Here is a 24034-nt window from a genome sequence, read left to right on the forward strand (position 1 = left end):
GGCCGGAGCCCACCAAACCTGAAAGGAGGGCAACAAAGTGGGATTGGCTTTACGAAATGTGGAAAAGCTTCCCAGCTCCACGGCCAAGGTGGCTGGACCATAGTGAAGACACTGGCTTTGAAATGGCTCAAATGTGTCCCGAGCATCCTTTGTGCATGCGGATCGCCTGCATCTGTGCCCGAGCCCTAGGGAATCAGGAGGGGTGACGGTTTAGTGCTTGGAAAGCTGGAAGTGGTGGATGAAAGAGTTTTTGCCCTTCATCACCCTTCCCTGAGGTTTCACCAATGGGGCTGGTTCCTCAGCGCCTGGCAGGCCTGGCCGGGCCGCCTCAGCAACTGTATACCTCAGCACGGCAGAGCAGCTGCTGCTTCAGATGCGGCCCCTGCAGGTCGAGGTCTACCCCCCACTTGCCACCCCGCCACACACACAGCCGCTCAATGTTCTCAGACTGTGCCTTGGTTGCTAAGCAGCCCCCACAGAGGCCCCCTTCTGGATTTTCCCTTCCCTGCTATGCCCACCCCACCTTCAAAATGTACCTGCCCTGCACCCCATCCCCCAGGCCTGCTTCTCTCCTTCCAAGCTGACAGCTAATCAGATGGACTAATCCGCATGCGCTGAAGTGCGCTGTGCTTGGAAGGAGGGGGGATTTCAAACCAAAGCCCGCAGTGGTTGCCTGGACACGGAGCCAGTCATGCTTGCACTCTCCGTTGCTGAATGTGGCATCAGCTATGTTCTGCGCTCCTGGGCTGGGCCCCAGCTTCCTCTCCCTGCTCCTCTGCAGCTGCTCCCAGGGCCTGCAAAGGGGAAGATTTTTCCTGTCCTGCCCTTCTGCCCCACTCGCCAGAACACCAGTCGCCTCCAGGTCTGGGAAGAGGTCAACCCACCAGACGCTAGTGGGCCAGGCAACAGCTGTCTTGGTTAGGGGTCTCCTTCTAGCTCAGAGCAGCTGTGTTATCTATAGCTCTGAGAAGGTCTGGCCCTGGGCCAAGGCATTTAGTACCTGCATTTAAGAAAATGAGTCAGACAAAAAGCTCCAAACTAGGACCCTTGGGTGGCCAGGTCCTGCCCTCTGCACACAGTGGGTCTGGAGTCCCAGCCCTCCTTCCCAGTCTCCCTCAACAGGCCAGGCTGCAACCCCATCTGCTGATGTTTCCTGCCTTGAGTCTTGCTGCTCTGATTAGCTGTATGACCTTAAAGAATGCGCTGTCCCTCTCCATAAAATGAAGGGCTGGCTCTGAGGCTCAGTGACCTCAACACATTGCCCGCTGGTCCAGGGAAATCAGTGCCTGAGCCAGAGTCCCCATCTCGAAGCTCCCTGGGCATTGTTATTGCCATTTGGCTAGGAAATCTCCTTCCAGCTGTCCCAATCTAGCCCCCTCCCTGGGGCCGTGCCCCCAACTCTTTCCTACCCCTCTCTGCTGCTGACACTCACCCCTTCCCATCTCACAGTCGGATACAGGACTCAGGACAGGGGAGCGGGAGGACACTGCGGAAATGGGGCTAGGTCAGCAGAGGGGGCACAGCACCCGAGGGGCTACAGTGTCAAGGGCCAGGAGTGCCCTGCGGGAGAGCCAGGGTCCTGCCTGCCGGAGTCATGGTGGTTATGGTCAGTCTCCTACCAGCTATGGAATGTGAGGCCTGGCCTGGGAGATATTTTTGCTGCACTTTGAGCCACCCCGCCCCCTGGAACTCAGACCCTGCACACTCCATGCCATAACAATGACGACCACTTCCAATTGTTTCCTAGCTGGAGGGGGGAGGGGAGAACTGTTTGGGAAGAGGGGGGAGCCTGGGGGAAATACTTCTAGTGACAACAGCCCTTTCTAAATCCGGCTAGGGACTGGGTGCAGGTGGGGGTGGGGTCGCCCTGCTGCCCCATATATACAGCCCCTGAGACAAGGTCTGGCTCCACAGCTCTCTCCTGCTCCCTGTGTCTTTCTTTGCTGTTCTCAGGTAGGAGTGGGAGACGGATAATGGGGCTCCAGGTTTAGGAAGGGGTTCCTCTAGGAACAGCAAGCTTCATGCAGGGCTTCACGCAGAGTACTAGGTCCAGTTATTGAGCACACTTGTGCAGGTCTAAACGTGCGTATGTGCCACGGGAGTGTGGGGCTTACGTATTACCTCACTGGCTAAGATATAGAAATATCGAGAGGGAGACGTGTGTTTATGATCATGCCTGAGAACAAGCAGGTCCATTTATGCGGAGGGAGAAAAAGATGGTGGAAAATGATTACATAGGAAGTGTGTCTGTTTACAAGCTAGTTCTGTGAGGCCTGGAATGTACAGCTACCCCTGTCCACGCACGTGGAGGTGCTTGTCTGTGCATCCAGGAGTCATGGCTGTCAACAGCGTGTGCACACCCTACAGGAGGAACTCACAGGCACATGGGCACGCGTGTTCCAGGGCCTTGCACACTGAAGAATACGCAGCCATGTGAGCCTATTTACACTGTGCGCATACTCAAATGTGCACATCTGTTGTTGAGGCATGTATGGCACCCTGGGGGCGTGCTGTGGTACAGGCAGGAAGACTTTGTATGAGATGTGTACATGAACAGCAGGCATGCGTATTCACTGAGGGTGTGCAGCGTGTTTGGCTGTGTGACGGGCTTGTCTATGAGAGGAGGCCCACAGTGTCTCCTCTCAGAGAAGGTCCACAAAGTCTGATAATAAAATGGAAGACGGGATGGAAAACAACTGGCTTGAGAGTCTTGAGTCTTGGCTTCCAGTCTTGGCTCTACCACTTATTGTTATATGCCCTTAGACAGGCAAGCTGTTTCACCTGGATTTCCTAACCTGTCGAATGGGTGAGGACTGAGTAAGAGGATGTGCATCGAGGTGCTTTGCAGACTGGAAAGCGCTGACCATTAGTTGTTTCTTAGGGGGCTCGAAGAAAGGTCTCATTAGATGGGTGCAGGCAGGAGTGAGGAGGATTAGGGCTCAGAGTCGAGTTGACTCCAGGAAACTGTTAGAACCAGTCCTTGGGGCAAAAAGGGAATTGTGTTTGAAAAGTGAGAAGGAGGATGGGACCAGAGAAGCTGACCACAACTTCCACCTTGTTTTCAGGTCTGGGGGAAGATGGGTGCTGAAGGACAGAGCTGGGAGAAGCAGGGCATGGGACTGGCCAGGTTGGGTGGCAGCCTGCCCTGACACAGCCTCTTCCCTCTCTCCAGGTCCCTGTAGGCCTGGGCTCCTTTCCTCATCCGTAGACACGCTTGAGAAGCCAAGGTAAGACAGCTAACGCTAGAGCATGGGGGAGTCTGGGAAGACTGGGCACGACAGCCCCAAGCCAGACTGTGGAGCTCTACTTTCTGCCCTGCCCTGGGGAGAATATCTTGGCCACCAGGAGCTCCTTTCCCATGACTAGTGAGGGGACCCAGGGACAGATGAGGGTCACACATCAATATGGTCAAATTCCTATTCCTATTCCTACGAGAAGCCCAGGACACTCTGCTCTTCCTGGGAGAGTCCTAGCCTGGACAAAGGTTAGTTGCCCTTCTACTCTGGCAGTTTGCTAGGCTGCTCTTCTGCTTAAGGGGTAAGCTCAAAGAACAAGGGACTCGCTGGGGACTCCTCTTGACTCCTGAGCATGGTGCTAGGTTTTGGGGCTCCCACCGAAGGGGAGAGCCCAGGGAGGGGGCGTGGGGAATGGGCTGATGGCAGGGCAGCCAGCTTCTCTCGCTCACTACAGGCACCGCCATGGGGGATGCGGAGATGGCCGTGTTTGGGGAGGCCGCTCCCTACCTGCGTAAGTCAGAGAAGGAGCGGCTCGAAGCTCAGACCAGGCCTTTTGACCTCAAGAAGGATGTCTTTGTGCCTGATGACAAAGAGGAGTTCGTCAAGGCCAAGATTATGTCTCGAGAGGGTGGCAAAATCACAGCCGAGACTGAGCATGGCAAGGTGGGTCGAAGGGCTGATGTGAGAGGCCACCCTGGCCACCCCCACCCCTGGGTGGACAGAGAGAGGTGTGCTCAGGCTCTGCCCTGCACAGACCTGAGGCTGGTGAGGGTCTTCCCTTTGGGTAGGGATCCAGACCCTTCCAAGAGCCTCTCATTCCCAACATCCAATCTGCCTTCTCTGAGGGATCCTGGTTCTTTTTCTCTTTAACATGATTGTCCTTTAATTTGCCCAACTCCTATCCCTCTTGAGGGAGGAGGGAAAGCACAGGCTCACAGGCTGGCGGGGGGCCTGTGTGGGGCTGTTGCAGACGGTGACCGTGAAGGAGGACCAGGTGATGCAGCAGAACCCACCCAAGTTCGACAAGATCGAGGACATGGCCATGCTGACCTTCCTACACGAACCTGCGGTGCTCTACAACCTCAAGGAGCGCTACGCGGCCTGGATGATCTACGTGAGTGCGGCACCTGGCCATCCGGCCCATGCACATCTGCTCCAGGGGCTGAGAGTGTCCGTTCTTTGTGTCCAGGCCTTGTTGCACTCTATCCTTGTCCCTACATCCTTGGTTCCATTCTCACACCTGCAGCTGGCATTACTCAGATTGAGTGCGTTCCGAGGTTTTCCTTTCTCTTCTTCCTTTCCTAGGGTCTTCCTCTAACTCTGAAAGTCTCCCCCCCACTCCCCTTCATCATGGCAACTCTCTCCTCCTTTTCTCCCCCCAGACCTACTCAGGCCTGTTCTGTGTCACCGTCAACCCCTACAAGTGGCTGCCGGTGTACACTGCTGAGGTGGTGGCCGCCTACCGGGGCAAGAAGAGGAGTGAGGCCCCACCCCACATCTTCTCCATCTCCGACAACGCTTATCAGTACATGCTGACGGGTGAGAGGCCCAGGGAAGGGTCTCCCTGAAGGAACTGGGAGAGGCTGGAGAGTGAGGGAGGAGGAGGCAAGAACGCCTTGGGAGCCTCCTGTGCAGCTCCTGACTTTGCCTCCCATTTTCTCCTCACAGACAGAGAAAACCAGTCCATCCTGATCACGTGAGTGTAGCTCCTGCCCTGCTCCCTGCCAGAGTCTCCCTGGCCCAGCCCCCAGCCCCAGCAGGGACCCCAGAGCCCCATGCACAGACCCGCAGCCCTCCTTCCTGTCCCTGTCTGCCCATCCCCTCTTTCTTCTCTGACCTTCACCCTGACCCTTCTCTTTGTTCCCCGCCTTCCTTCCTGCTTTCCACCTCCTTTTATTTCTCCTCTCCCATCTCCCTCACCCCATCTCCTCCAACACATCATTCCTTTATCCATAAGCCCGTTAATCACCGTGTCTTCTTCAAATCTTCATTTTCTTGCATCTTTTCCTTCAGAAGCCTTTCCTGTTTTTCCAGCCGCACCCACTCTTTTCCAAGCAGCCCAGGCCCCCCTCCTCCGATTGACCTGGCCCAGGTCTCTCCTGACTCGAGGCTTGTTGGTCTCAAGCAGTGGTGGTCACTGCCTAATGAGCCCCTGACTGTTCCCACAGCGGAGAATCCGGAGCAGGGAAGACGGTCAACACCAAGAGAGTCATCCAGTACTTTGCTGTCATCGCTGCCATTGGGGATCGCAGCAAGAAGGACCAGAGCCCAGGCAAGGTAGGCCTGCTGTCCTGCGTGGGCCTGCTCGGCAGAAAGGGAGGGCAAGTCCTCGCTCACCTGCCATCCTTCTTGACCTCCGCAGGGCACCCTGGAGGACCAGATCATCCAGGCCAACCCCGCTCTGGAGGCCTTCGGCAATGCCAAGACCGTCCGGAATGACAACTCCTCCCGCTTCGTGAGTGGTCCCTGATCTTGGGCTTGGGACTTGGGCTGGTCCAAGCATGGCCCCAAATAGGAGACTTCCCCCAACTCATCACTACACTCTTCCATCTCTCCAGGGGAAATTCATTCGAATTCATTTTGGGGCGACTGGAAAGCTGGCGTCTGCAGACATAGAGACCTGTGAGTGTCATGAATCTGCTGGGGCTCAGCCGAGCTCACCCTTGTTCTCAACCATCTGGTCTCAACCACTGTCCCCCTTCCTTCCCCTCCCCCCTCTGTTTTTCTCTTCTTTTTCTGTCTCTGTCTCTGTGTGTCTCTGTCTCTAGGTCCGTACATTTGTCTCTGAGACTCCCTCTGGCTCTTTCTCCACCTCTGTCTCTACATGTCTGTGTGTCTTTCTCTGGGATTTAGCTCTGAGACTATTTCTCTTTCTGGGTCTCTGTCTGCATCCCATCTCTGTGTGTCGTGTACCAGTCTCTCTCTCTCTATCTCTATCTCATCCTCTCTCTGCCTTTCGCTTGCTGCATTTATCATTCATTTTCCTCTGTTTCCTTGTACCTAAATCCAAACCTTTTCCTTTCTTTTCTTCTCCCTGCCTATTCACAGACCTTCTGGAAAAATCCAGAGTTATTTTCCAGCTGAAAGCAGAAAGAGATTATCACATTTTCTACCAAATCCTGTCTAACAAAAAGCCTGAGCTACTGGGTGAGTCAGAGCTACTGACTGAGACCAACTATCTCCATGGCAACCTGGTCCCCTCTGCCTGCAGCTGGATTCTGCTGGCATGCCCTGGGCTGTGTGGCACTGCTGGATCCGGTTCTGTGGGATGTGGGGCCAAGTCAAGCCCTGTCCTGTGCTCTCCATCATGTCGTGTGCTGTGGTGGGCCGTCCCCATGAAACCCAGGGGCTGTGTCACAGCCTAACCACGTGTTCTCCCCTAGACATGCTGCTGATCACCAACAACCCCTATGATTATGCCTTCATCTCGCAAGGAGAGACCACAGTGGCCTCCATTGATGATGCTGAGGAGCTCATGGCCACTGATGTGAGTGTGTGAGGACCCAGTGGGGGGGGAAGGATTGGCAGTGAGGAGCCAGTGGGACCAGTTCACCACCCCAGGAGCAGAGCTAAGACACTGGCCGTCTGTTGTTCATAGCTGTGTGGCCCTCCCAAGGCCAGAATGTGCCCCGTCACCAGGGCATGCTGGGGTATGGGTGAGGTAAGACAGCACTGGCCAGCATTTGGTGTTCGATCAAACCATAAAGGGCAGAAAACCCTGGAGAGAGACACACAAGCCAGGAATCAAGGCACCACCAAGGGAGGAGGGAAGGAAGAGTCACGAAACAGTCACAGGGCTGGGGCAGGCTGTCAGGTGAGAGCAGGCATGGAAGGTGTAGAGGCCAGGCAGGGAAGCAAGAGTAGTGTCTGGAAACATGAGTGGGTAACCCAGAACCGCTGTGACCCCTGACAGCAGGGCTGAGGCAGTCTGAGCTCCTCAGATGCTCTTGCATCTCCCATCTTTGCTCTGGAGCTCTCCACTGGGGATGGGAGTCTCAGAGCCCACCGGGATTAAGGGGGCAAGTTCTCACTGCAACTTACAAGGGATCTCCTTTACCCATCACCCTTCTTTTTCTGGGATCCACCCAAATGGGACCTGCCTACAGAATGCCTTTGATGTGCTGGGCTTCACTCCAGAGGAGAAGAACTCCATGTACAAGCTGACGGGCGCCATCATGCACTTTGGAAACATGAAATTCAAACAGAAGCAACGGGAGGAGCAGGCGGAGCCAGATGGCACCGAAGGTGGGAGGCAGGGATGCTGGGGACAGCTGTCAGTCACTGAGGGCCACACTTGCAGAGCAGGCATCTATTTACCATCTTTGCTGCCTCCCCTTTCCTTGCAGAGGCTGATAAGTCTGCCTACCTCATGGGGCTGAACTCAGCCGACCTGCTCAAAGGTCTGTGCCACCCTCGGGTGAAAGTGGGCAACGAGTATGTCACCAAGGGGCAGAATGTCCAGCAGGTGAGTCATCTTCAGAAGATAAATGGGCAGGGTAGGGAGCCTGGCATGGCAGGGTGAGAGCTTCTGAATTCACTCTTCCAATGAGCCTACTCAATATGGGTGTCTCCCCTACCTTGCAGGTGGCATATGCCACTGGTGCACTGGCCAAGGCAGTGTACGAGAAGATGTTCAACTGGATGGTGATGCGCATCAACGCCACCCTGGAGACCAAGCAGCCACGCCAGTACTTCATAGGAGTCCTGGACATCGCTGGCTTTGAGATCTTCGACGTGAGTCAGGGGAGCCCTGGGAGTGGGCAGAACATCACTCACTCATTCGCACCCTCAACTGCCATTGCTGAGTGCCAGCCAGGGGTTAGCATGGGAAGGTGGTGGGGACTGTGTGGGATGGCAGAGGCAGTCATTGTCCCTGTCTCCAGGGGAAGCTCTCCTCGCTGCCCTGACCTGGGAGGGGACCAGCTGCACCCCAGCTGGGCTCGGGCACAGTGCATGGGCTCAGCCCTGGGCTGACCCCAGTGGCCACTCAGACACCCACCTACCTGCCTGCTCCCACCCCTCACTCCCCTGCAGTTCAACAGCTTTGAGCAGCTCTGCATCAACTTCACCAACGAGAAGCTGCAGCAGTTCTTCAACCACCACATGTTCGTGCTGGAGCAGGAGGAGTACAAGAAGGAGGGCATCGAGTGGGAGTTCATCGACTTCGGCATGGACCTGCAGGCCTGCATCGACCTCATCGAGAAGGTGCCACCTCTGCCCCACCAGTCTCCATCCACACCCCACATGAACATCCCAGACAAAATAGCAGCTCCTCTCCCTTCTGGCGAGTATGACTTGTATAACAGACATGGGGCTAAAGACTCCTGAGCCCCATGTTATGCTGAGCACCCAGCACAGGGTAGCACCAGGGACAGCTGAGTTCTCAGGGGTTTGAAAGTAGACACATGGGTGATGGGCACCTGCAGGATGACCTCCAACCTGGTCTATATGTATCCAAGGAGCAGCAAGTGTGAGGGTGGTGTGAGGGATCCCACAAGTGCACCTATTTTCAACCCCATCATCTCAGGAATATGGGTGAGGGAGCAGCACATAAAGCACCAATAGCAGTCACGTTCCCAGACTTTTACAAAAGCCCCTCTGGCATCAAAGTCCTCCACCTTAAGAAGACTTGAACAGGTGCCAGTCAGTACATAACTGCACTCAGAGCTGAGCCTAATACCTTAATACCCAAAGGGGCACCCCCATGAGTAAATACTGACCGTAGAACAGAATCCATCTCCACCTGTTGAAACACACTCAGTGATGCTCTCCCCTCCCCCCTCAGCCCATGGGCATCATGTCCATCCTGGAGGAGGAGTGCATGTTCCCCAAGGCCACCGACATGACCTTCAAGGCCAAACTCTTTGACAACCACCTGGGCAAGTCCGCCAACTTCCAGAAGCCACGAAATATCAAGGGGAGGCCAGAAGCCCACTTCTCCCTGATCCACTACGCCGGCGTCGTAGACTACAATATCCTGGGCTGGCTGCAGAAGAACAAGGACCCTCTCAATGAGACGGTGGTGGGCTTGTACCAGAAGTCCTCCCTCAAGCTGCTGAGCACCCTGTTTGCCAACTATGCTGGGGCCGACGCACGTAAGTAGAGACTGGGGCCCAGGGGACTAAGGAGCAGGGATTCTGCCAGGGCTCTGGGTCAGGGTAATTGCTACCCCCGTCACTTCCATGTCAACATGTTCCCTGAGGTTTACAGACTTAATGGGATGGAATTGAGTGGAGAAACTGAGGTAGCCACGTTGAAGACCCTTGTCTGGGAGCCAAAGGCCAGTGAGGTGTGAAGATAGGCCATGCTTCTGCACCCCGGGCCCTCATCGCCGTACATGCCCACTGATGCTCCTTTTGTTGACTCTTCCCACAGCTGTCGAAAAGGGCAAAGGCAAGGCCAAGAAAGGCTCATCCTTTCAGACTGTGTCAGCTCTGCACAGGGTGAGCGTGTGACCCCAGCCCAGTGTGGCTCCCCTTCCGCCCTGGGCCCCAACCCCCAGCCAGCCTGGGTCTTCCCCGCTTTGTTCATCCCCTACGCTTCCCACCCCGTCTCCCTGGCACATTCGTGATCCTTCTCACTCTGTCTTCTCTCCCTTCATCTCTTGGCCATTCTCTTACTCACTTTCCATCTCACCTCCCTTCTCCTTTCCTTTCTGCCTCCATCCTCTCCCCTCACCATGTCTCCCCCGCCTGCCATTCCTCATCTCTGCCCTTTGCCTTCTCTCCATCTCTCTTCCCTTCCTCTTCTCCTCTCCTTTTCCTGCTTCTCTTTCTTTCACTTTCTTTACTTTTCCCTCTTGCTTTTTTGGCCACAGGAGAATCTGAACAAGCTGATGACCAACTTGCGCTCCACCCATCCCCACTTCGTGCGTTGCATCATCCCCAACGAGACAAAGTCTCCAGGTGCGCCCACAGGCTCAGGCCAGCCCGCCACTGGACACACACGTGTACTGAGAAGGGACAGGCCTTCTAAGTCCTCTCCTAACCTACCACCATGGTGGTTTGCAAAGCACATTCTTCTCCTGTCCCCCACGGGATCTCCCAGGCCACCTCCCTCCCAGTGCTACCTTACACTTGCAATGTGCAACTCATGGTAACATGTAAGGTACTTTGATGGACATTATCTTATCAGTGACTTACAACCTCCAATGAGGCATATAGGGATTGTTTATCCATTTTTGGCTGATAAGAAGACAGAGGCTCAGGGACATGGGTTCAAGGCCTGGCCCTATTCTTGATCAGTTTAGTGACCTCAGGAAAGTCCCTTAACCCCTGTGGGTTTAGTTTACTCATCTAGAAAATGGGACATATCTTCCTGTCTACCACCACCTATGGTAATATGTATAAACTATATAAAATAAGGAATGTGAAAGTCTTCTGGTTACTTTTAAAAGTGCGGCAAGAAAAAAAAAATGAAAGAGAGGATTATTATTAACTGATCTGCTAAGGTTACAGGCTATTCGGTGGCAGAGCCAGGATCAGATCCTAGAACTTTTGGCTACTGGCCCAGTGCTCTCCTCACAGACCCCTCCCTTTCCCTCCCGCCGCAGGGGTGATGGACAACCCCCTGGTCATGCACCAGCTGCGCTGCAACGGCGTGCTGGAGGGCATCCGCATCTGCAGGAAGGGCTTCCCCAACCGCATCCTCTACGGGGACTTCCGGCAGAGGTGGGTATGGGGCTTCCCCAGAGCTCAGGGAACAGGAGCAGCTGGGCTGCCGTGAAGGGAAAGGGCGTCTGCCGGTGGCCCTGGCATTCTGCGGGCAGGGATCAGTGCAGAGCGTGGGTGACTCCGGCACTTCGCTCCCCAGGTATCGCATCCTGAACCCAGCGGCCATCCCCGAAGGGCAGTTCATTGACAGCAGGAAGGGGGCAGAGAAGCTGCTGGGCTCCCTGGATATTGACCACAACCAGTACAAGTTCGGCCACACCAAGGTGAGCACAGGAAGCAGACAAATCAGTTAGAGGAAGACATCTCTTGTCCCTTGACTCCTCACCTCATGACTCCTTTCCTTTCACCAGTCAGCTTGGCAACATCTCTGCCCCGCCTCCCCGTGCTACCCCTCCCAGTGGGACATCCAGCACCACTCCTGTCACCCCAGCTCCCGCTACTGTGCACCTCCTCCCTCCAAGCCTGTCCTAGTAGTCACCCTTCCCACCATGCCCCGCCCCACCCCTGCCTAGCAGCCCAGGCCCAGCGCACACTTCCCTGCAGGTGTTCTTCAAGGCGGGGCTGCTGGGGCTACTGGAGGAGATGCGGGATGAGAGACTGAGCCGCATCATCACGCGCATCCAGGCTCAGTCCCGGGGTGTGCTCTCCAGAATGGAGTACAAGAAGATGGTGGAACGCAGGTGAGAGAGCACCGAAGGAGGTTTCCCACCTCCCTTAGGCCCAGGCTGGTTCAGGGGCAGGGTCAGGAGAAAGAGCTCACTGGGTTTTCAAACAAAGAGACCTGTGGGAGGGGCTTATATGGACACAGGGTGGCCTCAGAGAGGGTAGGGTGGGTGAAGGAAGGGGGCATTACCAAGGTTTCAGGAGCTTGGGTGGGAAGGAGGCAGAAGGGGACTCATACCACTCCTTTGGCTGGGCCCCCACAGAGACTCCCTGCTGGTAATCCAGTGGAACATTCGGGCCTTCATGGGGGTCAAGAATTGGCCCTGGATGAAGCTCTACTTCAAGATCAAGCCGCTGCTGAAGAGTGCAGAGACGGAGAAGGAGATGGCCACCATGAAGGAGGAGTTTGCGCGCCTCAAAGAGGCTCTGGAGAAGTCTGAGGCTCGCCGCAAGGAGCTGGAGGAGAAGATGGTGTCCCTGCTGCAGGAGAAGAATGACCTGCAGCTCCAAGTGCAAGCGGTGAGTCTCCTGGAGCCATAGTTAGCTCTTCTACCCTGCTCTGCCTTCGCCTCCTGGACGCTGCCCCTCACCTCGCAGGAGCTCACCATCTTGTTCCCCCATAGTGAGAGGATTCTGGGATCAGCACCTCCACAGGCCTCCAAAGAGGTCCCTCAGGAGGAGGAAAGGGAATGAGGAAAAGAGCTAACTTTTAAAAGCACAGGCTTTCCACCTGAATTCAACCTAGATCCACAGCTTAATAACCTTGTGACCTTGGGCAAACCACTCAGCCTCTTTGAGCCTCAACTTCCTCATCTCTAAACAGGGAATAAAGCTGCTCATCTCATTGGGTTGTCAATACATAAAATGCTGGGCACCAGAAAAATACAGGTCTCTCCTTCCATGGAAGAGACTAGAGGAAGAGGACCAGATAAAGACCTCTCTGCTCCTCTCCCCAGTGCTCCCACGTTACACTGCCCTGAAACACTTCCCCTCCCCATCCTCGAGGTTCTCAACTGGGAGATATCCTAGAGCTTCCCTTCTATTTGGGGGATGCTTCCCCTCCCTCCCTCCACCTGCAAGGATGAGGACCCTGCCCACTGGACAGCCTCTCTTCTGTGCCTTGCCCCCAGGAACAAGACAACCTGGCTGATGCTGAGGAGCGCTGCGACCAGCTGATCAAGAACAAGATCCAGCTGGAAGCCAAGGTGAAGGAGATGAACGAGAGGCTGGAGGACGAAGAGGAGATGAACGCCGAGCTCACTGCCAAGAAGCGCAAGCTGGAAGATGAGTGCTCTGAGCTAAAAAGGGACATTGATGACCTGGAGCTGACACTGGCCAAGGTGGAGAAGGAGAAGCACGCAACAGAGAACAAGGTGAGGGCAGCTCCCTCTGGCTCCAGCCCAGGTCTCCCCAGGATTCCCAGACCAGAGTGTGGTCCTGGTCCTTGACATGAAGGTCTCCAGGATGATGACCTCTGACCCTAAAGGGGCTGGGGTTCTTGGTCACAGGTGAAGAACCTGACAGAGGAGATGGCTGGGCTGGACGAGATCATCGCCAAGCTGACCAAGGAGAAAAAGGCTCTGCAGGAGGCCCACCAGCAGGCCCTGGATGACCTTCAGGCTGAGGAGGACAAAGTCAACACCCTGACCAAGGCCAAAGTCAAGCTGGAGCAGCAAGTGGACGATGTAAGTAGATTGAGAGTGGTAGGGCCTAGATATACCAGGTCCATCTGCGCTCAGAGGTATGTGTGTGTGTATTGGGACGGCGGGTAGGGTTTGAAGGTGTTCAAGTTCTGATATCTTTCTAGAAGGGAGCTGAAGAATGAAAGGGGGGAGAGTGATTAATTCTGAAATATATATCTGATCTCACAGATAGGATCAATAATAGAGATGGGCTTTCTTCTTTAACTTATGTTCAAGTCCATATATCTCTGCCTTCGATCACAGGATTTAGAGGGTTCTCTCAAAAGAACATGAAACATTTCTTTGGAAATTTTATGAGGCTTCTCAAAGAGGATCTTTGAACTTCTGATATTTTAGGCAGGATCTGGTCCTGACTGATCATTGTTCCATCAGATGTACATATCTCTATTGACTCGCTTATCACTCTGTATTGTAATGTTTTAAGTATCTGCCTCAGCTGTAAGACTATTAGTACAAGCTCCTTTTAAACAAGAACTTGAGTTTATTCAATTTTGTATCTGCTGTGCCTAGCACACAGCCTGGTGCCCAATATGTGCTTATGGGATGCTGAATGAATGAATGTAGATTTGGGGTTTCATTCCACAATCATTCATTCTTTTATTTATCAAATATTTATGAGCATACCCTACATGCTATTCATTCTCACAGTACCCTGATAACATTTGGCCCACTCTGGGGAAGATTTTCCCCGACCCTGGAGTAACTAAGCTACAAAATCACCAAGTCAGGGTGCTTTGCCTCATGGGCCTGGCTTGTCCCTCTCTCTGTCAGCTGGAGGGATCCCTGGAGCAGGAGAAGAAGGTGCGCATGGACCTGGAGCGAGCCAAGAGGAAGCTGGAGGGTGACCTGAAGCTGACCCAGGAGAGCATCATGGACCTGGAGAATGACAAGCAGCAGCTGGATGAGCGGCTGAAAAAGTACTGAGTTCCCTTCCCTGCTGCCCTTCCTCCTCCCCAGACCAGCAGCCTGTTCTGCCTACAGGCTGACCCAAGACATCTATCCTCAGAGACAATGACCTCATACAGCCTCCATAAATGGATGCTCAAGCCATTGGGAAGAGGCCTTCGGCGTGAGGGCTTTCCTCCCTCAGACCCAGACATCAGGGCCAGGTGGTCCTCCCTGGCAAAGCCTAACTTGGATCCCTCAAGCCCTTTCTTTCCGTTGGGCACTCAGTGGGAATGGAAATAACAGCTTGCCCCCTTTATACACAACTCTTTGGAGACCAGTTGCTGCACATGGAGGAAGGCTCCACACAAAAACCTGTCAGGAAAGTCCCTTTGGGAGGGTTCACACAGAGAGCACAGAGGGCCACAAAGAAACAGATCTGCCCTCATGTTCAAGAAGTGGAGAGAGATGGGTGCAGTGGCTCATACCTGTAATCCCAGCACTTTAGGAAGCTGAGGCGGGAGGCTCGCTTGAGGCCAAGAATTTGAGATTAGCCTGGACAGCATAGCGAGATCCCATCTCTCAAAAAAGTTTTTAAAAATTAGCCAGGCATGGTGGCATGCACCTGTAGTCCTAGCTACTCAGGAGGATCCCTTGAGCCCAGGAGTTTGAGGCTGCAGTGAGCTATGATCGCACCACTGTACTCCAGCCTGGGCAATAGAGCCAGACCCTGTCTTTAAAATAATAATAATAAAAGAAGAAGTGGAGGGTCAGGGCCTTTTCTTTGTTTTGATTAACCTGTGGTTCCAATTCTTAGTGCAAGTCCTTCCAAAATGTATAGACCTACCTTCCAGACTTGGTAAACAGTGAGGTTGTAGGACATATTTTGATAATTGAGGACCTTAGGGTACTTCAGGGTCAGAACCTTGAAAGGCTCTGAAACTCATCATAGTCTACATCCTCATCCAGCTTGTTTTCTCACAAGAATCTTCACACTTCCCCAGGCTCAGAATGGGCTGAGTGAATGAACAAATATATGGTCCCATTTGATTCTCAAACCACCTTTTAAGGATGATATCTTTGGCCTTACTTTACCAAAGAGGAAATTAAGACTCAGGAAGGTTAGTCGAGTTGTCCAGCAATAGTGACAAAATTAAAGACCATCATAGCTAAAGGGACCTTTGAAACAATCTAGTCCAATCCCTTCGTTTTACAGATGAGAAAATGAAGACCAAAGATGGGAACAGATCCCAGGTCCCATCACTCAGCCTACAATGCTCCTCCCATTACATTCTTGCTGGACTTCAATCCTACAGCCGGTGTTACACCTCCAGGGATCCTACATCATCCCTGGAAGCTATTTTCCTGATGAAATCCTACTCTTATTTGTTTCATGACCATTTCCATCCATTGGTGGAAACTTAACCCTCCCAGGGCTCCGCTGGTCTCCCTTGCCTCACCCTGCCTCTCTCCCTCCCCACAGGAAGGACTTTGAGCTGAACGCTCTCAATGCAAGGATTGAGGATGAGCAGGCCCTGGGCAGCCAGCTACAGAAGAAGCTCAAAGAGCTTCAGGTGAGGTCTGGGATACCCAAGCTGGGCCTTGGAGTCCCTGGGCTGGTTCTCAGCTTCCCCTGCCCCCGCCCAGGGTGTCCTGTCCACATTACAGGAGCTGACTGTGTGTCCATGAAGAGAGACACACAGTTACCATAGTATCGCTATGGACACACCCAAGGGTGACCGGGTGATCCAAGGATGGCATAGGAAGAAATCCTGAAAAGGTCACAGTGTGGAGGGCAGAAATCCTGTCTTCCTATCTCAGCTCTACTTTAGCTGGGAACCATGGGGAGCCCACTCCGGATCTCTGGGTTTCCATGTCCTCCCTGTTACCTGGAGGCTTTTAAAGTCCTTTCAGCTCTGATGGTGTGACTTCAGCTCTTACTTCTAGAGGAAACATTGTGTTAGGTCTTTAGTTGTCCGGTCAGACCAACATGGCTCTCTTACTTTAAACTTTTCTTATTTTTTGTCACTAAATTGCTTAAAATATTCTTAGAACATAGATCTCTTTGTATCTCTTTAAGAGCAAGCTTTAACAACTTTCCTTCCAAGAAAGAGAACGTATACCATATTGTTCTGGCCTAAAGGAAGGCTAACTCAGCTGTTAATCTTCCCCAAATCCTGTTATTTCCACCTCTCCACTGGTAGGACTAAACTGACCCTGCGTTCCAGGCAAGCCAGAAGCCTTTTAGAGCCCTGGGGTGGGGGCTCTGGTGGAGGGGTCCAGGCGGTGGGTCCGAGCCCTCTGTGTCTGGCCCAGGCACGCATCGAGGAGCTGGAGGAGGAGCTGGAAGCCGAGCGCACCGCCAGGGCCAAGGTGGAGAAGCTGCGCTCAGACCTGTCCCGGGAGCTGGAGGAGATCAGCGAGCGGCTGGAGGAGGCCGGCGGGGCCACGTCCGTGCAGATCGAGATGAACAAGAAGCGCGAGGCCGAGTTCCAGAAGATGCGGCGGGACCTGGAGGAGGCCACGCTGCAGCACGAGGCCACGGCCGCGGCCCTGCGCAAGAAGCACGCGGACAGTGTGGCCGAGCTGGGCGAGCAGATCGACAACCTGCAGCGGGTGAAGCAGAAGCTGGAGAAGGAGAAGAGCGAGTTCAAGCTGGAGCTGGACGACGTCACCTCCAACATGGAGCAGATCATCAAGGCCAAGGTGGGCGCTGCTCAGCCTCCCCTCCTCCAACCCCCTCCACTCGCCTCCGCTTTCTCTCCAGGTCTCCTCTTTTCCTTGGTGGTTCATTTTCCCACTTCCCTTGCCCTGGTCCTCTGATCCCCTCCTTCCTTCCACACCTTCCCTCTTGTTTCTCCTTTCATCGTACCCCTTATACCCCCTCCAGTACCCCCTACAGGCATCATCTAACTCTCCTTCCTCTCTCAGGCTAACCTGGAGAAGATGTGCCGGACCCTGGAAGACCAGATGAATGAGCACCGGAGCAAGGCTGAGGAGACCCAGCGATCCGTCAATGACCTCACCAGCCAGCGGGCCAAGCTGCAAACCGAGAACGGTGAGCCTAGAGCTGGTCTCCCTGGCTCCTGAGCTACCCCAGCGTTGGGTGCATGTGCGTACACGCACACACACACACACACACACACACACACACACACACACACACACACGGTCTCTCCAGAGAAAGGGGGCCCAAGGGGAGGGAGGGCGTCAGGGCAGAAGGAGCCGCTGACCTTCCAGAGCTGAGCGTGCCTTGGTGCCTCCCCAGGTGAGCTGTCCCGGCAGCTGGATGAGAAGGAGGCGCTGATCTCGCAGCTGACCCGAGGCAAGCTCACCTACACCCAGCAGCTGGAGGACCTCAAGAGGCAGCTCGAGGAGGAGGTTAAGGTGAGGCCTGGACTTGAGCCACCGGGCCCAAGCAAGGAGCACACCGACTGGCCTTGCATCCACATCAATTCCTTTCCCCAGGATGAAGTTTGCTATCTCTCCATTATTCTCCAAAAATTCCAAAAAGAAATAATGCCCCAAACCCCACCACCTGCCTCCTAGATCTGTTCCCCAGGCTGAGGCCCTCTGCCTTCCTGCTGCCGGCCCCGGGTGGGAGACAGGGGTGAGGAGGAGGAGAGGAAATACACTGGGGAGGTGTGATATGGCCTTGCCTGGGCACGGGCACGGGATGTAGAGACAGCACAAATGGGTTCTGGAATTAGCAGAGCAATCTGAAAACTGGAGAAAGAAATTAAAGTGGACCCTGTTCCAAGCACTTTGCTGGGCTCGTGAAAAGGGGAAAGAATGAGTTTTTAAAAACACTGGGGCTCGGCCGGGTGCGGTGGCTCACACCTGTAATCCTAGCACTCTGGGAGGCCGAGGCGGGTAGATCACTCAAGGTCAGGAGTTCAAGACCAGCCTGAGCAAGAGTGAGACCCCCGTCTCTACTAAAACTAGAAAGAAATTATCTGGCCAACTAAAAATATATACAGAAAAAATTAGCCGGGCATGGTGGCGCATGCCTGTAGTCCCAGCTACTCGGGAGGCTGAGGCAGGAGGATTGCTTAAGCCCAGGAGTTTGAGGTTGTTGTGAGCTAGGCTGACGCCACGGCACTCACTCTAGCCCGGGGAACAGAGCGAGACTCTGTCTCAAAAAAAAAACAAAACAAAACACTAGGGCTCAATACTAACCTCTCTGAGCCTCAGAGGGCTCGGGGTTGATGCTCCCCGCCCCATAAAATGGTGATGATGATGATAATGCCTGCTGCCGGTGAGGAGCTCAAGGCCAAGGGCATAAAACGTTGTGTAAACAGTTTAGCACTGTACCGGCATTCTCTGTTGTGGGTATTCAGTAAACCGTTCCAGGTCTACTGGGGGCTTGGACACAGATGAGGCCAAGGGAGGCTGCTCAGACTGGGGTGAGAAGAAAGCAAGGGCTAGGGGTGCCTTGTGAGAAGGCTGAGCAAGCTCCCCGTGCCCGCCTCCCCCCAGGCGAAGAACGCCCTGGCCCACGCACTGCAGTCGGCCCGGCATGACTGTGACCTGCTGCGGGAGCAGTACGAGGAGGAGACGGAGGCCAAGGCCGAGCTGCAGCGCGTCCTGTCCAAGGCCAACTCGGAGGTGGCCCAGTGGAGGACCAAGTACGAGACGGATGCCATCCAGCGGACTGAGGAGCTGGAGGAGGCCAAGTGAGTTCTGGACAGCCCGCCTTCTGGCCAAGGCCCTTTGCAGGCAGGACCCGGCCCAGCCCTGTCCTTAGCAGATCTCACACAGGGCACGCTCAGCTAGTGTGTGACCACACAGGGGACTCAGCCACAGCCCCCCCTCCTTCTCCTCTCAGGGAAGCTTTTTGCTCGAATTATGTTTCTCATTCGAATATAAGACGAACAAAAGGTTTGTCTGAGGGCAGAGTGCTCTCACCTGGGGCAGGGTGCTATGTGGCAGGGAAGGTGATGGGAGGGCTGCAGAAGCCCCAGCCTCCTCCATGTCTGCAGCTGAGAGGCCGGCCCAGGGTCGGAGGGTGCTGGGGGCTTGACACCCTGCCACGGAGATAATCTGCCGCTGTTCTCAGCCCTGGGGCCTGTCCTCAGCTTCTCGAACACTTCTGAGTTTTCAAGGATTGTCTTCTGGAAGGCTCATGTTGTTTCCTCTTGTCCACATCCACACCCCCCTCCTTCCCCACCCTCCCCCACCTGCCCTGGCAGGAAGAAGCTGGCGCAGCGGCTCCAGGACGCCGAGGAGGCCGTGGAGGCCGTCAACGCCAAGTGCTCGTCGCTGGAGAAGACCAAGCACCGGCTGCAGAACGAGATCGAGGACCTGATGGTGGACGTGGAGCGCTCCAACGCCGCCGCTGCAGCCCTGGACAAGAAGCAGAGGAACTTTGACAAGGTGGGCTGTGGGGGGGCCACAGCCAGTGTGCGGGGCTGGTGGGGGACCTCAGTGTGAGGCCAGAGCCATCCTGCTTGGAGACGAGGGAGGAGGCCTGAGCCCCGGGGGCACGGGGTGGCCTGGGACATCCCCGGGTGGTGGGGCTGAGGCTGGGGGCTGGGGGTTGCTGCACAGTGAGCCTCATCCCTGTGCCCGTCCCCGGGCAGATCCTGGCCGAGTGGAAGCAGAAGTACGAAGAGTCGCAGTCAGAGCTGGAGTCCTCGCAGAAGGAGGCGCGCTCCCTCAGCACTGAGCTCTTCAAGCTCAAGAACGCCTATGAGGAGTCCCTGGAGCACCTGGAGACCTTCAAGCGGGAGAACAAGAACCTACAGGGTACGCAGGGTGCACTGGTGTCAGCATCCCCATGTGGTGCCATGCAGGAGTTCCAAGAGATGTCTGGGGAGAGGCATGCCCCCTGCCCCACTGGACCACACAAGCCCCCAGCTGAGTCACTCTGTCCCCCACACAGAGGAGATCTCCGACCTGACTGAGCAGTTGGGTTCTAGTGGAAAGACCATCCATGAGCTGGAGAAGGTCCGCAAACAGCTGGAGGCTGAGAAGCTGGAGCTGCAGTCCGCCCTGGAGGAAGCCGAGGTGTGTGTGTGCAGAGTGTGGCGGGGACAGGGGTGGAGGGAAGCTGAGCTCCAGGCCTGTGGTCCCTATTCTCCTCTTGCCTTCATCAGTTCTGTTCACTGTCCCATCCCCAGAGCTTAGGCCAGAACCTGGCACATGGTAGACACTCAAAAAAATATATGTGGAATGAATGAATGACAGGTCACTCAACTCCTTTCATATAAACATTTCTCCTGGTACATGGTAGAGCAGTTACCACCTGTGCCTGCCTCTTTGTGTTTTTCTTACACTCTGTGACTGATTGCCTCTGTTTCCTTGGCAACACCTTCTTTTCATTCTCCTCTTTGTCTTCACAGCTTGCTCTCCCTCCTGAGAGCCTGAATCACCTTTTCTTAGGCTTTTTAAATTTCTCTTTCAAATTCTCTTATCTTCTTCCTCCTTCTGCTTCTTTGAGTAAACAACTTACACAACTCTTGAACTCACTTCATATCTATAATTTGTTGTCAGACACTTGCCCCTGCCCTGTGCCCTGACTGTCTGCCCTGACCTCCTCTCCCTACCCCTCCAGGCCTCCCTGGAGCATGAGGAGGGCAAGATCCTCCGGGCCCAGCTGGAGTTCAACCAGATCAAGGCAGAGATCGAGCGCAAGCTGGCAGAGAAGGATGAGGAGATGGAGCAGGCCAAGCGCAACCACCTGCGGGTGGTGGACTCGCTGCAGACCTCCCTGGACGCGGAGACGCGAAGCCGCAACGAGGCCCTGCGGGTGAAGAAGAAGATGGAAGGCGACCTCAATGAGATGGAGATCCAGCTCAGCCATGCCAACCGCATGGCTGCCGAGGCCCAGAAGCAAGTCAAGAGCCTCCAGAGCTTGCTGAAGGTACACGGAGACCTTGAAAGCAGGCGGTCACCTCACCCAGAGGGGACTGGCCCCATGTGGCCTAGTGAAGTGGTGGTGTCCCATTGCAGGTGCCAGAGCCCTCTGCCCCTGGGTCATTGCAGAGACCTGTGAGGGCCCCTCCTGAGCCACCACAATGGGCTCTCCACTGAGGCCACTTCCACCTAACAGCCTTGGGAAGGGCAGCGAGGCCAGCTCCCTACCTCATGCCCCTTCTCCTGGTCCTCAGGACACCCAGATCCAGCTGGATGATGCGGTCCGTGCCAACGACGACCTGAAGGAGAACATCGCCATCGTGGAGCGGCGCAACAACCTGCTGCAGGCTGAGCTGGAGGAGCTGCGTGCCGTGGTGGAGCAGACGGAGCGGTCTCGGAAGCTGGCTGAGCAGGAGCTGATCGAGACCAGTGAGCGGGTGCAGCTGCTGCACTCCCAGGTGAGAGGCTCCCTGCACATTCCTGGAGGGAACAGGGGCTTGTAGGACTCAGCAGGTGAGGTTTGGAAACCACACATGGATGCTCAGTGCTTTTCCTGCTCTGCCCACCCACCAACCCAGAACACCAGCCTCATCAACCAGAAGAAGAAGATGGATGCAGACCTGTCCCAGCTCCAGACAGAAGTGGAGGAGGCCGTGCAGGAGTGCAGGAATGCTGAGGAGAAGGCCAAGAAGGCCATCACAGATGTGAGTGACCACCCAACCTGCCCGCTCTAGGACAGTGTCTCCCTGGGCTGGGCAGTGAGCGTATGAGGACCTGACCAGACCATGTGCAACCTTTGCCCTGCGCACAGGCCGCCATGATGGCGGAGGAGCTGAAGAAGGAGCAGGACACAAGCGCCCACCTGGAGCGCATGAAGAAGAACATGGAGCAGACCATTAAGGACCTGCAGCACCGGCTGGATGAGGCCGAGCAGATCGCCCTCAAGGGCGGCAAGAAGCAGCTGCAGAAGCTGGAGGCGCGGGTGCGGGAGCTGGAGAATGAGCTGGAGGTGGAGCAGAAGCGCAATGCGGAGTCAGTCAAGGGCATGAGGAAGAGCGAGCGGCGCATCAAGGAGCTGACCTACCAGGTGTGGTGGGTGGGTGGCTCCAGCATGGCCCTCACATCATGGCCTGAAGCCACAGTGATGACCAGCAAGGGGATTTAGGGATTTGCCCTTAGTCTTTTCTGGGGTGAGGGTGGGAGTGCAGCTCCGTTCTACCCTGCCTAGCCCTGTCCCACTCTGAGTGTCCCTCGACTCAGGGGTCAGTCTCTGAGCCTCATGGCCTGGGAGCTCCACCTCAACATCCACCCTCAGTCTGTCCTCTGGGGACACACCCGGAGTTCCAGAAAGGACTCACCCAGCACAGAGCACCAGAAAGCAAATAGGTAGACACCCAAAGTACATCAAAGCCATTCCAACAAGTCTCACAACTTTTCAATAACACAGGGCAGTGTAAAATCTAGCTTTCCATGGTGCATTCTAGAATCAGACTCTCAATTAGAATTCGTTTCTGTTCCAATCCAGGATGTCACCATCCTTGTAAGCACACTTTGTCCTTAACCTAGATTAAGTTCATGTCATCTCCATCACAGCCCAGGAAATTCCATCACACTCATAGCCCTAAAGCCACTCCCAGCCCATGCTGGGCTCCAGAGCAGGGGGGTTTATCCTCCATTAGGTCCCAGGAGCCTCAGGGGCCTGCTCCCTAGAGCAACACACACACACAATTTTGTGTGTAATTTCAGGCATCCCATCAGCTCCTCCAACTCTTTCATGATATACATCATTTAAAATGCTCACACTTTTTTGGTAAGAAATTATGAGGAGAATTCAAGTGTTGGTGAGGATCAGAAAGTAGAACTGGTTCAGGATATTAGATTCAAGTAAAGAAGACAAGAGAAGGTGGGAGGGTGGCGAGATGCTACCTCGTAAACTGTGCCATCTTCACATCTGCCCATCCCTTGACTCCCAGACGGAAGAGGACAGGAAGAACCTGCTGCGGCTGCAGGACCTGGTGGACAAGCTGCAGCTGAAGGTCAAGGCCTACAAGCGCCAGGCCGAGGAGGCGGTGAGTAACCCTGCTGGGCACTAGGCCTAGAGGGGGGACGTAGGGGAGCTGGTCACTCAGGCTGGGAGGCTGAGCACCCAGGCCCCTCTCACCTCATCCTCCCACCCCACAGGAGGAGCAGGCCAACACCAACCTGTCCAAGTTCCGCAAGGTGCAGCACGAGCTGGATGAGGCGGAGGAGCGGGCGGACATCGCCGAGTCCCAGGTCAACAAGCTGCGGGCCAAGAGCCGCGATATCGGCACCAAGGTGGGTCCCTCCCCTGGGCTCTGCTGGTCACCCCCACAGCAGCACACCTGCTCTATTGGCCTCAGACAGAGCACCCTCACACCTGGGTGCCTCCTTTTCATTTATCCCCCACAATTGAACCACAGAGCCCCCAAGGCCAAGGTAATTCTGTTCTCTGATTTCTGAGGTTCTTCCAGCTTGTGTTCAATAATTCTGGGAATCCCAGCCCTAGGGTGGTCAGCAACCCTAGAAGACCCTGATTTATGACACCCAGTATATCCCAATTTCCCCGCAACTGCTAGTTTCCACTTCCCTTTCAGCCAATTTTGGTCTACAACCTTGTAGCTGAAGCCTGAAATGGGCCTCCCAGAGGGCCCTCTTGTCCTCACCCAGGCAGCTTCCCTCTGGCCAACCCCACAGCCCTACCCTCCAGAACGTGCCCCTGCACACCAATCCCTGGAACCACACCTGCCGCTCCCATGGGGCTTCCACCAGCCCGCACAGCAGGCCTCTGCCCCGCCAGGGGTCTCACCCCTGCCCAACGCCCACCTCTCCAGAGCTAATTGAACTTTGTTTCCTTTCAAAAGGGCTTGAATGAGGAATAGCTTTGCCACATCTTGATCTGCCCAGCCCTGAGGGTGCCAACGAAGCTCCCGGTCCTGGAGCCTATGTAGCAGCCCCCAGGAAGGAAGCAGAATAAAGCAATTTTCCTTGAAGCCAA

At 55.0% G+C, this 24034-nt stretch overlaps 1 protein-coding gene across 1 annotated transcript; it reads left to right on the plus strand.

Annotated features, from left to right (window-relative positions):
* The first annotated feature begins 1850 nt into the window (after nt 1–1850).
* On the plus strand, nt 1851–24034 carry MYH7 (myosin heavy chain 7). Its single transcript, XM_045525378.1, has 40 exons — nt 1851–1953; nt 3173–3227; nt 3691–3899; nt 4207–4350; nt 4619–4775; nt 4905–4932; nt 5405–5513; nt 5599–5691; nt 5795–5858; nt 6285–6383; nt 6620–6723; nt 7343–7481; nt 7583–7701; nt 7821–7970; nt 8271–8441; nt 9022–9331; nt 9612–9679; nt 10054–10141; nt 10789–10906; nt 11049–11172; nt 11453–11589; nt 11836–12091; nt 12703–12945; nt 13081–13257; nt 14047–14192; nt 15644–15734; nt 16477–16866; nt 17092–17218; nt 17429–17547; nt 18640–18836; nt 19353–19536; nt 19743–19908; nt 20045–20169; nt 20717–21025; nt 21273–21476; nt 21597–21722; nt 21830–22105; nt 22992–23087; nt 23200–23334; nt 23901–24034. The coding sequence occupies exons 3-40, from the start codon at nt 3699–3701 to the stop codon at nt 23916–23918; spliced, it is 5808 nt and encodes a 1935-aa protein (XP_045381334.1). The 5' UTR covers nt 1851–1953; nt 3173–3227; nt 3691–3698; the 3' UTR covers nt 23919–24034.

Source organism: Lemur catta, chromosome 1 (assembly GCF_020740605.2).
Source record: "Lemur catta isolate mLemCat1 chromosome 1, mLemCat1.pri, whole genome shotgun sequence".
Classification (NCBI taxonomy): domain Eukaryota; kingdom Metazoa; phylum Chordata; class Mammalia; order Primates; family Lemuridae; genus Lemur; species Lemur catta.